The 22,851-nt window shown below is 39.2% G+C and overlaps 1 protein-coding gene and 1 long non-coding RNA gene across 2 annotated transcripts; one reads left to right on the forward strand and one right to left on the reverse strand.

Moving 5' to 3' along the window:
* Positions 1–3,242: 3,242 nt before the first annotated feature.
* On the reverse strand, positions 3,243–5,826 carry LOC117830584. The gene is made up of 2 exons (XR_004634801.1): positions 5,460–5,826; positions 3,243–3,692 (listed from the first exon to the last, which is right to left on the reverse strand). It is a non-coding gene; the product is annotated as an uncharacterized LOC117830584 (long non-coding RNA).
* LOC117830583 (rho GTPase-activating protein 22-like) lies at positions 5,508–14,811 on the forward strand. The gene is made up of 7 exons (XM_034708788.1): positions 5,508–5,850; positions 7,476–7,683; positions 7,765–7,900; positions 7,980–8,053; positions 10,899–11,020; positions 11,168–12,194; positions 13,411–14,811. The coding sequence occupies exons 1-7, from the start codon at positions 5,703–5,705 to the stop codon at positions 13,631–13,633; spliced, it is 1,938 nt and encodes a 645-aa protein (XP_034564679.1). The 5' UTR covers positions 5,508–5,702; the 3' UTR covers positions 13,634–14,811.
* The last annotated feature ends 8,040 nt before the right edge of the window (positions 14,812–22,851 follow it).

A 22,851-nucleotide genomic window follows, 5' to 3' on the forward strand; every position in this document is an offset into this window, starting at 1 on the left:
TCTCTCCTCCTCTCCTCCTCCTCTCTCTCCTCTCTCTCTCTCTCTCTCTCTCGGTCTCTCTCTCTCGCTCTCCTCTCTCTCTCTCACTCTCTCTCTCGCTCTCTCTCTCTCTCTCCTCTCTCTCTCTCTAACTGATCTACTTGTTTGATAACTCTATCCCCCTCGCTCTCAAATGTAATACTGGTAATAAGCAAACATAGGCCATAAAGTTAATCTCCAACCATATCAATTATTGGCCTGAGGGACAGAGACACAAACCACACACACCCACGCACGCACACACACACACAACCCTGAGCAGTGTATAAAACTGGATAACTGTTTCACGCCGACAGGAAAGGATTCTATTCTACATAATCACCGGCTAACTATACATAACCCCCGCTTATTACTTTGCTACCAACTACATAAACAAACAAACAAACAAACGCATACAAGTAAGTACTGACTTAAGATGATTTTATTAATCAAAAAACGATTCATTTATATAGCTAAAATAAATTGTCCTTACTTTTGACGGTTATAGCACCTCCATGGCAATATGTTTTGTGTTTTTTACACCTCCCAAACTAATTGAGGAGTCAACATTTCCTTAATGTTGTCTACCAATGTCAAGTATTTTTATGGCACTGTCAAGAGGAAGAGGTGAAATCATAAACTGATGAGTAGGAGTATGGCACTAACAGTGCCATAAGTGTCACGAAGACCATTAATCCATAATAATGGGTAAACCATCATTGTTTTTCTGGCATAATGTGAATGAGAAGGTAGATTGCTGAATAAGTAAGTAAGGCTACCTTTAGGCTAGCTATTGCCAGGCAGAGGCTAACTCCAAAATGTCTGCTGAAAGTAATATAACAAGTGATGTCGTTCATTTATGTTGCTGTGGAGTCACTTTATGGAGGAGTAATGTGACGACCAATTCAAATTGATGTAGAAATTATAGCTGTTGACGTCTACCACAATATTTGCTTCATCTAGGCTAGAAGCCGGTGGAAAGCCATGTGTGACAGTCAATCAAGTCTTGTGTTTCAAACTACACTAGTTTGAACAGGATACATTTGGTAGCTAAAATAACCCAACCAGAGATGATTGATGCATAGAAACTGTGGACCACTAAGGATGAACATGTTAACTATAGGCTACGTTATATCCCCTGACTCCCCTCTCATACTGAATACAGGTATCAGTCACCACATTGACAGTTTGACATGTTCACATTATGGCATGAGATGATCTCTACATACTAACACTTACATTTTTTATTTCCTGTACTCATCACCTCCTCTTTCAACAGCATCTGAGAGCAGTCTGACATTTAAAGACTGATATGTATTAGTGTGTGCAGGATTATTACTTTTGTTCTCAAATGTCAGGCATTCAAAAAGCATAAGCTACACACATTGCTGCAAATATTCATCTTTCCTGCAGGCTCAAATGTCACACACTGTGATCGGTTGCCAAGTGGAAATCCAAATTTACTCGCTGAGTATGTGCAGAGGAAACAACTTGGTTTAAAAGAGTTTCTTGTCACCCTGCAGTCAGTGTTATCTTAATTGGCTCCTGGGGGATCTTTGTACTCTACCATCCACCAGGCTGGGATCTTCCAGTAGTTTTAGTGTGTGTTGGCGAAGCTAGGATTGATTTCAAGTGGCTCCACACATGAGTGTCTGGGCGTGTCTGTGTGTTTGGTCTGTTATCAGGGCATGATTCATTGAAGAGGAAGTATTGGATGTGGCATGGCTCCTTGATGTCTCAGACTCCTGTCTAATTATTAATCAGACTATTAATTGGACTCTTTTTCTGAGGGTAAATAGAAGCACTCATGTTTTATCATTATATTACTCCTTATCATTCACGCACACACACTGAGCATTAATGTGGAAGAATCTACAATGCTAAATCCTCGGCTCACTTTCTGAGACACTGTAGCACATCTGTAGACAGACCCCAGTGTGTTGTTCATCATGGTATGTGAGTTTGCAGAGCTGGGTGACAATGGCACTTAGCTTTATGGCACCACTGTTTATATTTGGATTCCCTTCTCACAGCTAAATGACTGTGACAACAATGACTGTGACTGTGGCAACACACCATCCAACACTAATGTTTAGACAAACGGGAAACAGATGACATCTCCACAGATGACTGCACTCAGATGTGGAGCAAACTATATTTAAAGACAATAGACATATCTGCTGTCCATTGTGTTTATGTGGGGTTTGCTTTTTTGTTGTTGCAACTTGTGAAACACTCTTACCTCATCCAACATCCTTCATTATGTGTTACATGTCTAGTGTCACTAAATATTGCATTGCAAATGTAAGAAATTATGAGGTATAAGATTATGAGATCATTCTACTTTTTCATTCAGTTAAAGCTGCTGTGGATCACACATGAGTCATCTAAATCCCTTCAGTTAAATGCAGACTGGTGTTAAGAGTCCAAATATAGATGAACAGGACATTTGTGCCCTCTAGTGGTGACAAACTTTCATGGGATTTTGATGTTCACTGTCATACTTCTTTGCAACCTTTTTTTTACAAGCTGTTGGACAAAATAAACAGAAATAAAAGTGTAAATTAGTTTAGTAATGTGATAGTATTGTCTTCTGCATCTGTTTTGGATGGTTTCAACATTCATCTTAGTGTTATCATCTTTCAGAGGGCTATTTGATTATTTGCATAACTTATGTAAAGCAGAGTAGAAACATACATTAGAAAAACATAGTGTAGGATTAACGTCATCGCTTTAACCCAACTCAACTGTATTTATATAGCACTTTTCATACATACAAGCATGCAGCCCAAAGTGCTTCACAAAATAAGAGACAGAAAACAACAGAATGGGTAAAATAATAGAAGACATGATCATAAAATAATTTAAAATAAAATAGAATTAATACAAAAAATTAATAAAATAATTAAGGTAGAAAGCAAAATTAAAAATCAATTTAAGTTAAAAAAAATCAGATAAATACAAGAAATAAAAAGATAACTAATAAATGTTGTTAAAATGATGAGTATAATAATGCAGTCCAGGCCTAAAAAATAAATTACTCCAAATTTATAAAACGGATTAAAAAGATTAGTCTGAAGTTTACTTTTAAAAACACCCAGAGAGTTCACCATTCTGATATCCAGAGGCAGAGAGTTCCACTGTTTTGGTGCATAAAAACAGAAAGCTCTCTGGCCCGTGCTGTGTGAGACACATGAGGAACACTAATGCGATTAACACACATACTGACCTGTTTTGTCCTTTAATGTGTACACTCAAAACCATCTATATCCACTGAACCCACGATCTTAGAATTTTTCACAAGATACATCTTTGATTTGTCCTCCATATCTTGATTTAGGGATCCATTTCAGTTTGTTAGTACTTGTATGTATCATAATTCCCTTTGCAAGATGATACAAACACATTACTCTTCATGTAAGGTTATAACAAAGGAGACCATTGGTACTTGATGCATATAGCTAAAAACAGCTCTTATCTCAATTCTTAATTTTCTCATTTTATGCCCCTCATTGTCTCCTTTAGGTGGAACAGGAGAGAAGGACCGCGCACCGATCAGCCATGAGTCCTTCCTGCTTATGGCAAACTCCCAGACAGACATGGATGACTGGGTCAAGGCCATACGGCGGGTCATCTGGGCGCCGTTTGGAGGAGGTACAGACAAACCCCACAGCCTTTGAACACAGGAAACATGATCACTTTTAAAAACAGATTGTCATCCTTTTGATGTCCCTTTATGGCCTCATAGGAATGGAGGACAATTAAAACTCAAGGCTGTTCTCGTGCAAAATCAAGGCTGCGTGAGGCATTACTAAACATACAGCACCTAAACGCACACAAGTCCAACATTTACTTGCTCTTAAAAGGAAAGGTTTTATTTCTCAGTGTGGTTCAGAGTCAATGAACAGACAGAGGCCATTACCTTGGGATCTAAACACAGAGGTCATTTTCCTAGAGTTAATGTATTGCTGCAAATAATGAATATTATAGCTCACCTCTGTGCTGTATTTAAATTATGCTGTAGGTACCCAGGCATGAATAGTATCCACCTACCCCTACTGTGTCTCATTTCATTAGCAGGCAAGTTAATTCTCACCTGGGTGTCTGACTACATACCTGTCAGGTGAAATGTGATCAGAGTTTGCTGTCAAACTATTCCAGTGAGTTTAAATTCAGAAGAAACATTTCAGTTTACTGCTTATAGGTTTCCATCTCTAATAAATGTTAATAGGACATTTAGTTAAGACTAAGTTTGAAAGTCATCCTTGTCAAGCTGGTCTTTTATACCTAAAACTTGATGTCTCCTCTCCTATTAGATGTAAGCATGTTGTTAATTCTCACCCTGTCTGCTGTGGTCTGGATGTCTAACTAGTGTACTTGACAGGAGGCCAGAAATATAAGCAGGCCTGTCTGGGTGTGAACTGGGATGTAGGGCAGCTGAACAGCATGGTGTTGGGTTACAGAGGGTAGTGTATTAATAGGGAGATACATGTAGGATTTCATACCAATGGTATAGTCTGAGACAGCCATGTTCTTATTCAAACGTCATGTTTAATAAGCCAGGTTTAAAGATGTAGAACAGGGGAACCATCTACTACAGTGACCAACGAAGAGTAGTATTTCAAGGTTAGGGTTTGATGAATATTTTCACATTTTTATGCAGATTTACGTCCACGTTTTACTTTACCAAAGTGAACTTTACAGTAAGAAATGTATCTTCAGTTTTTTTGTATCTATATTTTTTCAGGCAGCAGTTTCACAGCTGATCCCAAGAAATATGAACCACCTTTGTATCCACTGCACTTTTAAAACTCTTTGTTTCATCACATATTTATTGTATGGTTGGCTCTCGTTTGTGCCTCTTATGTTACATTATAATTGACAGTCTCTCCAAAGCCTGATAGATCATCAAAGAACATGATGCAAATATGTCTAATTAAGTAAAGATGGACACCAGGAATTATAGGCCGCAACTTGTTAGTTGGATGATAGTATAAAATGTATTTTATTTTATTTTATCAATTCATATATATTTTTTGTTCAAATATTTCATTCATATATTTTCATTATTGTTATCCAGAAGAATAGACAGAAATATGTAGCTTTTTCAGTTTTCTCACATTGTAGTCAGATAAAGGGTCTATCTAAGTATAGCCAAAACATATAGTGGCCCAAAAATATTGTATGTTATGTGCAATCATTTTTTTGCATTAATACAGAGTAGTGATAGTTGAAATCATTATGCTCTCAAGGGAGGATTTCTTTCAATTCTAATGAAAAAAGGATATTTCATTTATGTTCATCTTTGGTGGGTACATGATTGCGTTCGGCTCAAAGTCTCCGCTACCTACACCCCTGTTCACAGATGCTTCCCTAAACGAGACGTGGAGCTTGTCAGTGGTGTTGATATTACTGTGGTAATTTGTTAACTGCTATGTTACCTCATGCTGGGTGTCTCATGTGCAGCCTTCCTCTCAGATTCACGGGGCAGAGGCTCTGTCTCTCGCTTCTCGGTCCAGAATAGATCTGTCGCCAGTTTATAGGCCCGTCATTAACAGCAGCAGGGCGGTCACAACACACTGACCTCCGTCAGCTGCTGTCAGCCTCCACTCCTTCACCAGTTCCTTCAACTGAAGCTTGTTGAGCAGGAGTTAGTAAATGCGGAATTAATATTGGTGAGACAAATGCCTGAACCGGAATGGATAAACTTGGTGAAATGTGGGTTTGGGATGTACGAGAAGCGCGCCCTGCTGCTGTGTAGCTCCTGTTCGGTGAATTACTATGATTACAGCGAGCTGTCAACCAGCTGCGACTGCTGCAGCCAATCAACAGGTAATCACTTCCGGTCATTAGCCAATTAAACACGTATGGCTGTCGAGTGGTGGTTCTAATGCTAGGCTAATTTCCATTAATTTGAAAGGACATTGTTACAATGAGGAGGAATGTCTTTGAGTTGAATGTGCTTATTTTCTATCCGTGCTGTATAAAGGTGACAAAATTGAGGTATTTTCCAACCAATAAGCAGAGTGAAGGTAAATGGGCAACAAAGGAACATTAGTGTAAGCTTACTAATTTAGGCCAAGTTTTCATATTACAATAATCTCCTAAACCAACCATGGTAAAATGTTTCAACGTTTTATACAAGCGGCAACCTCCGGTCTAAAAATGAGTCCAATGTGGAAGTGCTAAAAACTGCAATTCATCAAGGATCCGCTTGAGGCTTTCTCCAGAAGTACCGGAAACCACATACACACCAATTCAAAAATGCTGATATTTACAGCAGAAATAAACATGTTTACAGCCTGGTACAAAAGACGAGTGTAGTCTGGACAGCTCATTTCTCGATCGGCACACACTGTACGAGGGGTGAATTTTTTTGTAAAGCTGCAATTTTGGAGATATTTAGATTACGAGTCTTCCACTGAGAGGCACAGCTGACTTGATTGGCAGGCGGGAACACTGTAGCTGTTGGCTTGGAGGCTCAAAGCCCGCCTCTTTACGTCACAATCACTCAACAGCAGCAATATGGCTGCCACCGACGATTGGCCTCAAAACAACGCTTCCGAAGTAGATGGGTGACGTCGCGGATACTACATCCGTATTTTATACAGTCTGTTTCATACCAATACACACCTTCAGAATAAGCAGGTTAATATTTGGTCTGATTTGAGTAGCTATTAATTATGTTGAAATGCTGAGTCATCTAGCTTTAATCTTCATAAAGCCATTAAAGTCCTGTAAATGTCTTTATTCTATCATTAAAAGACCATGCCTGCTGGTTTTGTTTTTCAATTATCTACGAATAACTGTAACTTAAAAGTAACTTTAAGATTTGTTGAAATAAATTTCAAACCAATTATGCCCAAAATTAGCCTTGTAAGACAAAAGCATTACAGTGTTTTAATAATTTGTGTACAATCCGGCCTTGTAGTTGTACATTAGTCATCCAGAGGACATATACATGAGTAGTTCCAGTATGCTAACATGTATACATTGAAACAACTACTTAATATGTATACCTAAGTGCAGTGTTAGAGAATTTAAAATCATATGGTCCCTTACTCTTCTAAAAGGTTATGGCTGTTGTGTTGTTGTTGTTGTTGTTGTTGTTGTTGTTGTTGTTGTTGTTGTTGTGGTTTGACTGGTGTTGCCAATGTTAACAAAGGGGGCATTAATAGGCTACAGTGTACAGTACAGTACAGTACAGGCTTTTTTTTTAGCTGCCCTATACATTGTCACGTTCAAGATTCAAGTTGTAACAGGTTAATTAAATGTAATATGAAGATTGCACTCCTTATCATGATTGATTTTTAATTAAATGTAACTGTTAAAATGGATTAGTTGGTGAACTCTCTGCCTTCAGTGGATATGTGACTGCTTATGACAAATGAAGAAAATCAAATGGAAATTCACAAACAAGTAGCAGAGTCAGTATTATGTCTTCTGTCTGTCCCCAGGGATATTTGGTCAGCGTTTGGAAGACACGGTGCAGTACGAGAGGAAGTTTGGCCCCCGGCTGGCACCCCTGCTGGTGGAGCAGTGTGTGGACTTCATCAGGGAGAGAGGTTTGGATGAGGAGGGTCTCTTCCGGATGCCAGGGCAGGCCAACCTGGTGAAAGAGCTGCAGGAGGCCTTTGACTGCGGCGATAAACCTCTGTTTGACAGGTAGGTATTGGGGGAGGGTTACAAGACAACATTAGCCTTTAAAGAATTCAATCAAATTTTTATTTCTGTACATTCTTGTAGTAATACTGAAGTCCACACGGTGGCATCCTTGCTGAAGCTGTATCTGCGAGAGTTGCCTGAACCAGTCATTCCCTTCTCCAAATATGAAGACTTTCTAACCTGTGCACAGCTTTTGGCCAAGATGAGGAGGAGGTATGTGTCGTGTACCCTGCATGTGTGTTTGGTGCGTGTGAGTGTGTGTGTATCTAACAGCATTTCAATGTGCCTTTCATTAGGGGATCCAGGAGCTCGGAAGACAAGTCAGCACTCTACCTCTACCTAACTACAATCTCCTCAAGTACATATGCAAGTAAGTGACTGCTATTTGACTCCTTGTGATATTTTTTCATTCAGTCTATCAAAATTTCTTTATGAAGTACCACATCAGAACAAAAGTTAACATGACACTTTACTATAGCAGATCCAGGTCATATTACATGTAAATTAAGAGAGACCAACTTAGTCCACCAAGATCAAGCACTTTGGAAAAGCAGCATGCATAATCTTTCTTTAAGCAGGTAGAAACCATGTGCAGAACCAGACTCAGTGGTGGACAGACATTTTGTATGGTTCAGTCAAAAGATACATTTATAGAGACAGAAGAGAGAGATAAATAAGAGTCAGACGTAAAGGAGACATAAAGTCATACAATCTGATACAAAATGAAAGCCATGTCAATAATAATAACAATAATACTAGAATGATTCAATTGTAGCTGATAGTAATTGTTGCAGTGTGAGTTAAGAAGGTCTGTGGCAGCAGCTCAGCATAAACAATCCACAAGCGCTGGGAGACAAAAGAGCTCAAATCCTTGCGGTAGATGCAAAGTTGTAACCTGCAGTTGTGTGATATGAATGAACACAGATGTAAGAGAGCGAAGGTAGGAGATCGGGACAGCAGTCCAAACCTATAGCAGCATAATTATGGGCTGTTCAAAGTTAAACTCAAGCCATATCTGGCTGCTGATATTACCCAAAAGGAACGTTTAAAGCCCTCTCTTATGAGTAAAAGAGGAGTTTCCCTCTTCATCATAAATGAAAAGATGATTCAAAAAGAAAGAGTTTAATAACTGAAGGCCTTGCCTCCCATACTACTTTTAGGACTTTATCTAAAAATGGCAACCTGCCTCCTGCAAGCACATACTGTATCTGTGCGGGGTAATAAGGAGCTGTGAGCTCTTGCAGAAATGATGGTGCCTGGCCAATAAGAGCTTCTTACGTGAGAACGAGGATTGGAAACTGTATTCTAGGTTTCCAAAGAAAGCCTATAAAGACAAGCTTATATTGGAGAAATGCGATTTATTTTTCTAGTCATGTCATACACATGCTGCAGCATTTCAGACCAGCTGCAGAATCTTTGGAGACTTGTTAGAGCAGCCTGATGATGATGAAGGATCCAACCTAGAAGTAATAATTACATGGACTAGTATTCCTGTAAAGGTCAAAAGGGCTGTCCTTAAAAGTGTTATCATGAGAATGAGAGCTGAAAGTTAAATGCCATCAAGACTCCTTGCTTTGGTGCTGGAGGCCAGCGTATGGCCCTCTAGGGTAGCAATACATTAGACAATGTGTTTCCTGTGTGTTTAAGGTCAAGATCAACTTTAGTGTTGTCTGAATTAAGTGGCAAAAAAATAACAAGTCCTGGGTTTTTGATAAACTTGAATCATGCCTTAAGGACACAAATTATTTCTTCTGTTTTCATTGATCAGTGTAACACTGAAAAATTATGGATTGTTTCCTGAAAATATTACTGAAAAGAAAGCATAAGGTGACAAAGTCGCACGAGTACCACACTGTTCTCAACTTCGTGACTAACTCTTGCATCATAGTGGATCCATTGTGACATAAGATCAACCTGAATAAGGTTTCAGCCAGCCTAATGTGATCCCTTTAATACCAATTGAGTGTTCCATTCTCTGTAACAGGATATGATGGTTCATTGTTTTAAATGCCACAGTGAGACCTAACAGGACAAGTAGTGAAGAAATCCTCTGTTTGAAACAGTTCTGAGATACCTGAATTTTCACCAGTGCTGTCCCTGACTCCTTAAGATCCCAACTCCTGACTGCAGATCCTCAACTTAACTACCGCAATATAAATTCACACGGCTGATTGGCCACTGCTTTCTCAAGGATCTGAAACAGAAAGAGAAGGTTAAAGATAAGTCTTAATTGGCTAAGGTGCCTGAATCAGATGGCTTTGTCAGAAGAGGTTTAATTACAACTGCTTTAAATGACTGTGGTCACACAGCCTGTTTATGTAAACAGATTGGTCAGAGAGTGTTGGGCCAGTTCACTCTAAAAATTAGTTAACTCAAAGTTTAGTCAACACAAACTAAAAGGAACGTCCATAGTTAGTTTTTTTTAAATGGTTTAAAAATAAACTAGTTCACTTTCTTTGTTTTTAACTTAACCTTTATTATTTTCAGTAGAGCCTCTATGCTTCAGTCCCCAGCCCTCAACCATTGACGTTTTCTAAACTACATGACTCACTGTATTCTGCTAAAGAATCATAGACAGATATTCAGTTTCAAAGCTATGATGATCTCAATTTAACACAGGAAATAATCTGCAGATTTGAAAACTTAGCGCATGTAACTCTACAATCTGTCAGCTGAATATTTGGTCAAAGGATCTGACTTATCGCCCAATACACAGGGAAGATACCCTAAAATAAAAGGGCTAAGGGTAAAAACTGAACAAACACTAAAAGCAAACTGTTTGTCAATCTCAAAAAGGTACACCTCTCTAAAACCATACCAGCCCGTTTGAATCTGTCTTGATTGGTTCATAAAACTCCTTCAAATGTTCACAACAGCTGGCTTCAGAGGTATCGCTAACTACATCTGTCAAATGGCGTAAACCTTCCTTCGGTTGCAGTGAACACAGTGCTCTGTAACTCTCTATAACTTTCTCATACTTCTGGAGTATCTTCTAGAGTGAACTACACTCAGTTTACCGTTCATGAGTTGTAAATGAGCTGTTATGTTCACTGTTCACCAAAATATGAGCATGTTACCGCACAGCACTGGGTTAGGCTTTAGATGAAGAAATACTTGAAAGCAAGTTCAGGTGGATAGAAAAATTGTCTCGTCATTTTGTCATAATGTTAACAGTTTTCATGAATAATGAATGCTTGTTTGTCATCCCTCCTTAGATTCCTTGATGAGGTGCAGTCTCACTGTCATGAGAACAAGATGGGTGTTCAGAACCTCGCCACAGTATTTGGACCAAATATCCTTCGACCCAAGATGGAGGACCCGGTCACCATCATGGAAGGTAGAGACAATGTGATCATACCACAGTGGTATTCAGCATTACCTCTCATAGTATGAGTAAATACATAGTGTGTGTCAAACTTAATATGTGCTGTGAAAGCTGAAATATTCTTACAATAATCATATCTTTTCTGGTTGTGATCAACAGGTACCTCTTTAGTCCAGCACCTGATGACAATCCTCATCAGGGAACACATACGATTATACTCAGGGAGGGACCAGGAGGGACCCACAGCACCCCAAACAGAGCTCCCTGTACAGGGGCATCAGCTCCAGCATCGTAGTCTGGGAGCATGGATCTCAGAGGAAGACCTCCAGAGCTGCCCAGTCTCCAACCCAGACCAAGAAATGCACAGCAGTGCCTCATCTCTAGATGCAAAACTGTGTGCAGCTGTAACTCCCACCCAGACCCCTAACCTGAACCCTGGACCAAAACTGGGTCTCCGTCAGGGAAGTAGAGACAGTGGTCAGCCCAGCAAACAAGGCAAGGCCATTCCTTCCTGGAAATACTCCTTCAAAAGCTCGTCTGCGCCTCGCTCACAGCAACAAGCCACAGGGCAGCAGTGGGGTCTGTGGCTGATGTTACTAGTGTGTCCTCGGGTGGGGAGGAAGTGGAGGTGGTGGAGGTGTAACTGGCTCATGAATGGTTTGTCCTCCTTAAGGGGGCACCGGCGCACCTCATCAGGCGAGCGGTCTGCTCGTGATCGAGACTCCACAGGATCCTCGCAGAGACTGTCCACATATGATAACGTCACCTCTTCCTCCAGCATGGGGAGTGTTCCCAGTGTAGCTAGCACACCCTGGTCCACCTCCTCCTGTGAAATCTCTGTCCCTGACTCGGCAAGCGACCCCTCTGCCAATCAGAACTGTGGAGTCGTTAGTGACAGCGGGGAAAAGGGGGAGTGGATTGAGAGCCAGCAGGAAATAGACAATGGAAGGGATGGAGGGATGACGACAGAGCCGAGTTCTGAGCAGGACAGCTGTGAAGCCATGGAACTTTGCAGTAGCAGTGCAGCTTGTAGTGAAAATGGAAACACAGCCGTGGCAGCCGGGGTGCCGTCAATTATCATGTCTGAGGATGGAGATGGAACAAATCTAACACTGAGCAGCCTGGTGGAGGGACTGAAGGATGAGTTGAGGAAACAGAAGACGACATACGAAACCAGGATCCAAAAGTAAGTCTGAGTCCTGGGGTTAATATTGCACTTTTGCTCATTTGGGACTGAAGATTCTGCCTTACAGCAGCAGCTAGCAAGCTTTTAAGTCCCATGGTTAAACTTCCTTTATCTGTGTAGTAGAGGTGGGAATCACCAGTGGCCCAACACATTTTGCAATTTGCTTATTATTGCAATACCATATATTATAATGGTAATTAATGGTAATAGTATTTAAAATCTTATTTGAACTGAACATTATGTCCACAGAGGAAAACTTTATCAAAATCTATTTTGTTTGATAAGAATAGTTTCTTAGTCTGTTTGTGTCACTTCAGTTATTTTAGCTTTTATACAATGGAAGTCCTGCATACAGACTGACCACATACCTGACAAACTGATCTTTTTATATTACATTCTAGTCCAACTTGGTGTGACTTTTGTGCACTGCTTGACAGCTGCCAGTCATCTGTCACATAACAAGCTGTTATAGTCTCATATGAATCCACTCTCTGTGACATCCAGCTGTTGCAAGTTCATCGAACCCTTTCTGCTGAACTCAGTCTTTACTCAGCTGTAAGCATCTCCTCTCTGTCGAGCTTCAGTACAGCTGTATCAGTGAACAGAGTCAACAGAGTCAGGTAGCAGTGTCTTCATCGTGCAACAAAAGTCCCTATTCCACAACGATGAATGTGCAGGAGAAGTGAGGGATGGACTGTGGCTTTTTTTGTAACGCTTGCTCTGAATTGGGAGTCAGCTTTGACAAGCTCAGTGTGTCTGTTTGCTGTTTTTTCATCATTAGCAGCTAGTGCTATCTCTGAACAGTGGTGAGCAAGGTAAGCCCTCATATTCCCTGGGTATTTCCTTTCATGAGGCACTCCTTTTTAATAAATCCAAATTATGATCACTCATTTGTTTTAAACGCTGATGGAGCTTTCCTAGTTTCTTTCTCCAGCCCCTCTGTGTTTATTACATCGACTCCATCTTTTTATGACACCTTCCAACAGAAAAAGACTCAAAAACATCATCAAGGGATTGTGAAAGCAATTGATTTTATTTCTTCACTTCCACTTTCAGGTCCACATAAAGAAATTTGAAGGAGTGAGTGTAATAAGTGTCTTTTTCTGCTTCATACAGGTCCTGTATGTGTGAAACTGTGTCACCAAATGAAGCTTTGTAAGAACAGTCAGGGGTCAAAGATTTGAGTGACTTTTCTTTCTATCTGTTCTCCCCTCAGATTGGAGGAGTCCAGCGCTGCTCTGTGTGCACAGATGGAGCGTCTGGAACAAGAGATGGAGCAGGAAAAGAAAAAGCAACGCATGCTAGAGATCAAACTCCGAAACTCGGAGCGGGCACGGGAGGATGCAGAGAACCGCAACCGGCTTCTGGAGAAAGAGATGGAGGATTTCTTTTCTACACTAGGAGATCTAGCATTGGGAGCAAGGACTAGTGACATTTGACACAGCGGGGCCACTTCACTATGCGTGGCAGGATTTTAATTTGAGGGATTTGGTCTCTCTCAAGGGCTCATGTCCTCCTCGGGCGAATGAATGAAGAAGACAGAGCAACCGGCCAAACAAACTGGAGATGATAAAAGAAATCCAGAAGAACCAAACGTCTTAGTGGGAGTGACTGTACTGTAGTCCGTGTCAGAATCTTAACTGAGAACAAAGCAGCTCTGGCTGCACGCATGCTTGAAATGGAGCGTTCTTGTTGTTTCACTCCATGAAGAGTCCAGGGTTTGTCTTGTGGAGGCAGTATTTTAACATTTCAGGTGCCTGTATGTAATGATGTAATGTGTAACTTCTTTGACATTCTCTAGACTGGAGAGCACTGACTTCCTCAAACACTACTTGATCACAACATTACATGAATGGATTTCTTACTTGAGATCTATTGGAGTCATTACTGTTGAATGCAGACAGCTGGCTGATATGTATCTCTGATATTTATCTTTAAGTACTATGTTTAGCAAAATCGAATATCTTACAGAGAGAGATTTTAAATTTGATACCTCTTTCATTAGCTCCACTCAGCAGCTTGTTAGCTTAGCTTAACATAGAGTTAAAAAAAACAATGGGAAACCAGTCTAGCACAAGTTAACACCCAGAGATTACTTATGCTACTGGTTGTTGTAGTTGTATGAAGCAGTGATTAGAACTACAAGCCTTTTTCTATCATGTTAAGCTAAGCTACAACAAACAGTTGTGTGTCCTGCAGAGATTGGTATCATTTTTTCTCTAAGCAAGAAATTAAATGAATGCATTCCGTAACATGTCACACAACACTTTTAACTGTCAGTTCAACCACATTTAAAAAAACTATTTTTCGTCTACCTGTTGCAAGCAATGCAAATTACCAAAACCATCAACTTTAACATTTCAAAGAAGAGATTTAGCTGTGTTGGATTTTTCAGCTTTGCTCCAATTCGTAAAAAGAAAATATCATGATTTTATTAGCTCGCTAACTGACGTCTATATGGAAAAAGATTAGTGACACTGAAAAAATATTTGTTTTGGAGGGTGGGCGAGCAAAAAATAAATAAATTCAAGTGTAATTGTTTTTTAAATTCTGGGATTAGAATTAGAATTCTGACTTTAATCTCAAAATTCTGAGAAAAATGTTAGAAATTTGGAGGGTGGGTGAGCAAATAAAAAATTGTAAGTTTAACTTTTTTTATCTGGGAATCTCAGAATATATTTTTAAAAAAACATTTTTTTTGCCTACTTACTTTCCAAATTGAATTTGTTTTTTTCAGCGGCACTATTCCTCTTCCATAAACCTAACATTCAAATGATCTGAAAAATCAACACAATTATAATCAATGTAATTTGCATGGTTTGCTAATCAGAGTTAGGTACTGGAAAAATAAATTTGTTAAAATCTGAGTGAACTGACTAACCTGTACAGCAGTAACTTTAGCAGAAGTTCTTCATCCTCCTGTCTTGTATTTTATACTGTAAAATATTTTTGCTGGATGTTTAACCATAGGGTCAATCTTGTAAACATAACTCAAAGCCAGGTTTAGGAAGTCGATTTTTGGAATATACCTTTTGTAGCTCAACTGAAGCAGCGTTAGGTAGAACCTCTGCAACAGCTGCCTCTATCCTGTCTCCGTCCTCAGGCCCATCCAGTGCCTCTACAGACACCATCAACTTGGTCTCCACATCCATTTGATGGCAACGCCTCAGTCTTCGGTTCACTCCGATCCTCACTGATGTCAATAAACCTTTAATGTACAGATAATAAAACAAGAACACTGAGAACAACTATTCAAGCATTTCTAACATAGCTCATGCTGCCAAGGACAAAGGATATGTGGCTGAGTGGGTGAAGGCCTTTTACAGTTCACAGTAAATACCAAAGCTGAACCGCCTCAGCTGTTCGCTCTCTGAAGATCAGAATGACCTGCCTGGAAGCCATGTTGATTTTGGCACATGAAGCTAAACACTGCCCTCAAACAAACAATGGAATTTCCTGGTTGTGCCTTCAGGGAAATGTTTTTGAATTGGAAAAAATGTAGTGTTGCTTGCTTGTCGAGAAATGTAGTGCTATATTCTCTCATCTCATCGTAGTGGCTTCATTGTTTATTTTGTGTTTATTTTTTCTAACATGGCAAAGAACTGCTGAAGAGAAATAACGTGATCTCCCTAGAAGGTGCCAATTATTGTGAAAGTGAATCGTTAACTGAATGGAAGTTTTGAATTCAGAATGTATCAGTGTAGTGAATGTAATGTGTTGTTGATGATGAAACCAGCCTGATGAAAAAAAAAGATTAAAACAACTACCAGAGGGGGAAAGTCATAACCACTAATCATGTTCCAGTTTTGGAAACAGTTACCCTTACTTTGTTTTCAACACAACATGGGTTATATTGTGAGATGCTCCCACCAACTCACATCACATTAGATAGTAGTGATGAGCTCTGAAAAGAAAAGTATAATGCATTTAATTGGGAGGATTTGCATGTGGTTAAATTAAATAGTCAAAAAGGCTTTTTGTAAGCATCAAGCAGGAGAAAATGTGCTCCCAGACAATGTGACTGTTTTCCTTATATTTCATAAAGAATAAAGTCAATGTTATTGCATTCCCCATTTTAAACGGCAAAGGTTTACAGGCTACCACTTTTTGTCCTCTTTGCTTTGGACCCCCACTTCCACAGTACTCACTCTAACTACTGCAGGTTCTTTAGATCTCAACAGACCTTTTTTTTCTTTCATGTGTCCCGTGACAAAGCGAAATGTTTGTTAGTGCTCTGCTGACCATTTATGGTGCTTATTTATTATGGATTTCCACTATTGTAATGAATGGACTTGTACGGAAATAAAGGTGGCTGAGATCATTTGTTGAAATCTGATTTCTTGGTGTATCTGAGCAGAGTGAGTTGGAAAGGGAAGAATTCAAATGTCCTTAAATGCAGCATTTCATCACCCAAAAGCTACTATGAAATGCTCCATTTTCTGACCTGAAAAACTGATGTGTAAATAATTGCATTTAGCACGCTGTAACTCTTTTCATGTTGCTAGAAGACAAGGATATGCTCTCCTCTACATCCTCCTAGACCGGCTTCAGAGAACTCTTTAGTGAATTCCTTTCGTTCTCATTGGTAGTCTGCCTCCACACTTTGGATTTGGTCGTGATCAGATCCCTTTTATGGTGGCTAAAAAAAATTAATTGATTTCAATGGCCAAAACGATTTCACACAGGAGGACTGGAATGCGTTTTTCAATGTGCACCCTTTATTTCTTGCAAGCCCAAAGTCAGAAGTGCATATAACAAATGAAATGTGCTGCAAATGACAAAAATGCTGCAAAAAGCATCAAGCCCAGAGACAATGCAACAGATAAAATGCTGCATGTCCAGTTAGTACAAGGAAATGGAACATCACCTTTCCACTGTGTTCCCTTGCATCAAACTTACCTTTGTTTATCTCTGTGCCATGTTTGGCTAAACCTTCTCCCCTGCGGGCCAGAAAACCCTTGTCCACTAAAGAACTGAATTTTCTCCTTAAAATTTTCAGCAAAATCTAGTTTCATCCAGCGCCTCCTACAGGTGTGGACCACTTGAGTTGTGATGGATGGAAAGGAAGCATTATTTTTGCTTATATTTTAAGTCTGGATTTGTGTTTTTAACTTTTCTAATTCAGTATATTTGCTTTATATCTGCAGTATGTTTTTTCAGCCTTTTGCTGGAGTTCTGTCATTTGCAGCACATTTCTTTTGTTTGAAATATTTTGTTTTGTATTTGTCTCACTGCTGATTTCACAGCTCATGTTCCTTATGGATATTTTTTGGGTTGCAGTGCGTTTGCCCTCTTCTGTCCCAGGACCTTCCTTTAGTAGAAAACCATTTCTCTAAGCTGAATAAATATACCAATTAAATAGCACTGCCATAGGTGCAAGCATTCCTGGCTTTAATAGTGAAAAGGACACAAGACACTGATTGGTTTAACTCTGATATTATCTACTTGCTCCATGAAATTCAAACCATGAACAACCAGGGGCGTGATCAGACTTTTTAACTGGGCTGGCCCATCTGGTGCACTGACAGGGGTAGGGGTGGCCAGGGTATGTGTGCAAGTAAAGAAGATAATGAACATTTACCCTGTCTTCACTTTCTACTTTAAAAAGTAAAAACCTACAGTGGCAACACATAAATCTTCTTAGTGTAAGCTCAAAAAGATGTTTGTCTGAAGTGAAGGCACCAACACAAAAACATGTGCAACATTTGAATACTAAGAACGCTACTGCCAGTCTGTTACAACACAGCCCGTACAGCTAATGTTAACATAAGCCCCGCCTCTGATTAGGCAATTAGCCAATCATAGTTTTGGATTTTGAGACAGCACTTTGGGTTGTCAACCTGATTTCAATTGGGGGGGGGGGACATTGCCGCCACTGGCCTCCCCTCTGGACATGCCCTTGTGTACAACGGTTCTTTGAAATTTAACTCTCAATCAGGGGAAATATAATGTGAAAATAACCATTAATTAGCTACTAAAGGACATTTCAACCACTGCAACAGTACATCTCTTAGATATGCCTGGACAACAACAGATATGGTACAGGGCCCTCGTTTTACTTATCTGTGTGTGTTTCAAATGAATATATAATACTGCTATCTCCTAGTACCAACAAAATACAGCAAGGTCACAGATGTGAAAGAAAGAGAAGACATACAACCAAACTCAAAGTGTATTTCTTTTATTTGCAAGGTACATGTTTTTTCTTTTTTTTTTTTCTTTTTTTCTAAAGAGGTGGCATCATCAGATCCCAGTGCATGTATTTAGTAGTGCACTTTCTTCGTTGCGTTGCGGTTTTTAGGACACGCAGATCCAGGAATTCTTAAAACTACTTGCATGGCTGGATTCACTAGCAACATAACAAACCAGCACCATACATATAATGATTTCTTGTAGGTATTTACTCATATTTTTTGTGTCTATTAACATCTATTGTCCTTACCACAATTCCAAATCAAAAATCTGTTGGCTGGGTTGAAACTCAAGGACTTCCCGTCTCTGCATCAATCCTCAGCCGACAGGATTTGTTTGGTGGGTAAAACGGATTACGTAACATCATGACTATAAACAAGTCACAGAAATAAAAATCATTCTTATTCATAAAAAAGGAAACATGGATTGACAGTACCAAACATCTTCTTTACTCAGGAGACAGCTAACAAAGGCTAGGCCCATCACATACTACTAGCCACAGTTTGCTGAAGGTATTGCACATTTAGTTAAAAAAAAAAAAGAACAAAAAATACATATAACAATTCTCTTACTTCTAGGTGAATATACATAAGTACAAACTAGAAGTCTGTTGAAACCAACAAATAGTACACTTTCAAATAAATAATAATGGAATCTGTTATCACACGTCTCGATAGCTAATTCTGCAGGTGACTAAATATATGCGAGAACTGGCAGAAATTCAGCATGAGGTAGTTCATCAAAGCCAACTCAAATCAGAATGACATTGTTTGGAGATGCAGGTAATTATAAAAAGAAGCAACAACAACCTAAGCAGAAAAAACATACTCTGATTAAAGCCTCTGATGCTGGGCTGAGAAAATTAAGAGCACTTTAGACGAAAACGTTTCTTTTTTCTGATTGATTAATTTGGCTAATATGATTAATGGTTAACAAGATAAAAGGGCTAATATGACAAATGGATACAAATCACTAATTTTCTCCCTTATACAAGTGACACATAATGAGAAATCCTTTTACTCCGTATTAATGGTTTATCATAATAAAAACTTCATATTCACTACGCGCTTAAATCCTCAATAGCTACCCCAGATAAATTTAACTTCACGCCGCTCTCATCTGACTGCAGTTGCTTCTACAGCGCTCAACCTGAAACTTGGCTCAATATCAGCTCAAACGTTCCCTTTAAACCTTTTTGACTGAAGAGAGTTGAAGCTAGTTGCACCAGCTGTTTGTGACTCCAACTTAGTGAAGTTACAATCTAGTTAAAATCGAAGTGATTACAAAACAGAGATGTACATGTCACCTGTGTCTGACAAAGATGTTTGTTTAATAAGTATTACACCTGGTACCTAACAAGTTCTACCGCTGCATAGCTAAATGACTAAACTAGCATAACCTTGCTAATAGCCTTTACTGACTATACTGTTGTATAACTTAGCGAAGCCAGCACTGTCTCATTGATGAACTGAGTATTAACATCAAAGCCAGAATAACAAAGCTAACATTAGCTTGTAAATATTCTAGCGTTATCGTGATGTATTTTAGTGACATTGCTAATGTTTGCTTACTCTATATTACCTTATAATGATTGAAGCTTACGTTACAGATTTAAATGGTAGTAATTGGCCACTTAGTCATACCAATAAGTGTTTTGTGAATAATAATTAGGGTTGCAAATTTCTGGGAATTTTCAAAGTTCAAAACTTTCCATGGGAATTAACGGGAATAAACCAGGAATTTACTAAATTGAAGGTTGGCTCGTAATAGGGAACTTAAATATAGTTGGGGAAAATATATTTTAGTATAATTCTGACTACAAGAACCAGATTTCATGAAAGTACAGTTGAATTATTCCTCAATCACACGCACATGTCACACTGCTTACTGCAGGCTATTGAGACCACGCCCCCTTCATGCACAGTGCATTCCTCCATCACATGCACAGATGATCTCTCGATCCCTGCAGAGGCTAGGCTTGAGAAGCTTGAGGGAAGATGCTTTTTTCATTTAACATTTTGAATGGGACTTTGTTGGGATTGCATTTTTGTTAATTTTTTGAATGGGGGGGTCGGGGGGATAAGTAGTATTTAACTCAACATCCATGTTTTTGTTCTTCAATGAAAATAATTGATTGTTCAATAATATATTCAACAATTGATAAAGTTCTGATTACAAATAAATCTGTTTTAATTGTATTATTTTGGATGGATGTCTGCTTCTAACAAAACAAATATTTATGTTTGAATATGATACCTTTCCATTAAATTACCCTCAATTCCCAGTTAACTCCCATAAATTCACATGGAAAGTTTCCAATTTGAAATATTTCCAAAATTCCCCAGCTTAACTTCCTATTGAAATTTACCAGAAATGTTCCATCCCTTTGGCAACCCTACATACAATAATGTGTTTGTTGAATAATAATCCATCCCTATAGAGCTGGGTGATGAGAGTAGCTTCCTATCCTAGCAGCATGATGCTAGTGACATTCATAGCACCCAGAGGCCTCATATTGTGCCATTAGTACGCCTCTCAAACATTAAAAACTACTGAGAGGTCTCAGGGGATTTTATAATTTGCATTTTGCATCAATAGCTCTTGAGCGATGAAAGCTACATTCATTTAGTTATCTAAAGGTGCAGTCCAATTTCATTGATTAAAAGTTAGAGACTAGTTAGTTCTGACTAGATCCTAGAAAAGACACAGAATACAGACTCTGTGATAGATTCACTAACAGCTGGTGCGAGTGTATTAGTTAAAGGGAAGAATAAGCCACAGTATGTCCGTATGTGAGAAATCCTGCTGTTATATAAATGGCTAAATCCATGTTAACCCTTTCATGTTTGTCAGACAATAAGAGCACAGCACAGAGCCACAGTCTGCTCTGAGCTTCATTACATGTTGCAGATTTAGGCATGTTACAGGCTAGAAGATTAGAGCCTAAAAGTGTATGCCTATGTTACCAGCATCCACACTGCTCTGCTCATCCTAAAAACACCCTAACCTTGCCTTTATGCACACAAGGTTTATTAATGCAAAATCTCTCAAGCAGGCAGAGACAGCATGAAACCTCAGGAGGCTGAGCACAAATTAGAAACATGGACTCCTGTGTTTGTAACCATGAAAGTCATGATATTCACAAGCGAACAAACCACTGCATAACTCATTAAGATGGCTTTAAGATAGAACAGTTAAAGTTGAGTTACTGTGGTTAGAGTATTTTTTTTTTTTTTAACATATTTTTGACTCTGCCTCGTCACTAAAGCATCGCTCTGCCTTCAAGCAGTAAAAACGTATCCAAACCAAATACTGACAATGATACATCTCAGAGTTCACTCGCTTAGTTGATCCAGTAGTTAGATTTAAAAACACATCTTTCCTGATCACTCTTCTGTCTTTAGTCCTCTTATTAATTAGTACTCAAAGAAATTCCAAAAACTGTTATAAACCTATGTTCGGTTGCTGTCACTGCAAAGAAACACTTCTTTTTACTTTGATGAACGACCTTATTGAACTGACTGTTTTTCTGAAATGACTCCAACACGCGCTTAAGCATCCCATCGTACCGCCATCACCTTCTTACCCTGCAAGACAACACAGTTTCCCTCTCTGGGGCAAAATCAAAACAAGTAGAAAAATATACGACACATTTGTGAGAACTACAACCTCCATCGTTCATAATTAGCTCGATATGGAAGCTACTGTTGTTATCCAGATGCCGTGAGAACCTAATGAAACACTTCCAACCAAATACTCGGGAATGAATGACAAACAACAGGCACTTTTCCTTTCTTAGCAAAATCAAAAACACTCAAAAGGGCACTCTTATTGCATACTGTAAGTGTGTTTTGTTTCTTTGACTGTGTTTGTGCTGCTGTAGTTTCACATGCAAAGTTTTAGGTTCTTTGAGTTTATTCTCAATTGGAGGCAATTCTGGTAAACCAACTGATTCTCTAACATTTAGAAAAATCACTTTCAAATAGCCAAATTCATAAAATACATAACTAATAACAGGATCTGGTAGTTGGAAGAAGACATCGTTTCACACCATACATCAGGCTGCAGAATCACTTTCCCCCCAAGATACCAAATATCATCACGTTCACATGCTTTCTGATTAACACAATCCCCGACTTCACCAAAGAACATTCTACTTACACCACCACCAAATTTACAACCTCTCACAGCTCAGCTACGTCTTAAAACACCTCCCAAAGCACGACTAAATAAAACATTCTCAAGTCCTTTACCATTAGCAATACCTCACTGTCAAAGAAGAGCTCCTCAAGTCCAGTCCTCCTAAGCAAAACCAGCACTCCAGTTCCATAAAGTCACAGCCTGTTGCACACGAGAGGAAGAGGTACTTTAAAGCACTTAAAAATATAGAAGACAGTAATCGAAAAGCTCCAGGTTATCTTGCGGGACTTGACGATGCCATTTTCATTCCCTAAGCTAAAATGTA

Source organism: Notolabrus celidotus, chromosome 18 (genome assembly GCF_009762535.1).
Source record: "Notolabrus celidotus isolate fNotCel1 chromosome 18, fNotCel1.pri, whole genome shotgun sequence".
In the NCBI taxonomy this organism is placed as follows: domain Eukaryota; kingdom Metazoa; phylum Chordata; class Actinopteri; order Labriformes; family Labridae; genus Notolabrus; species Notolabrus celidotus.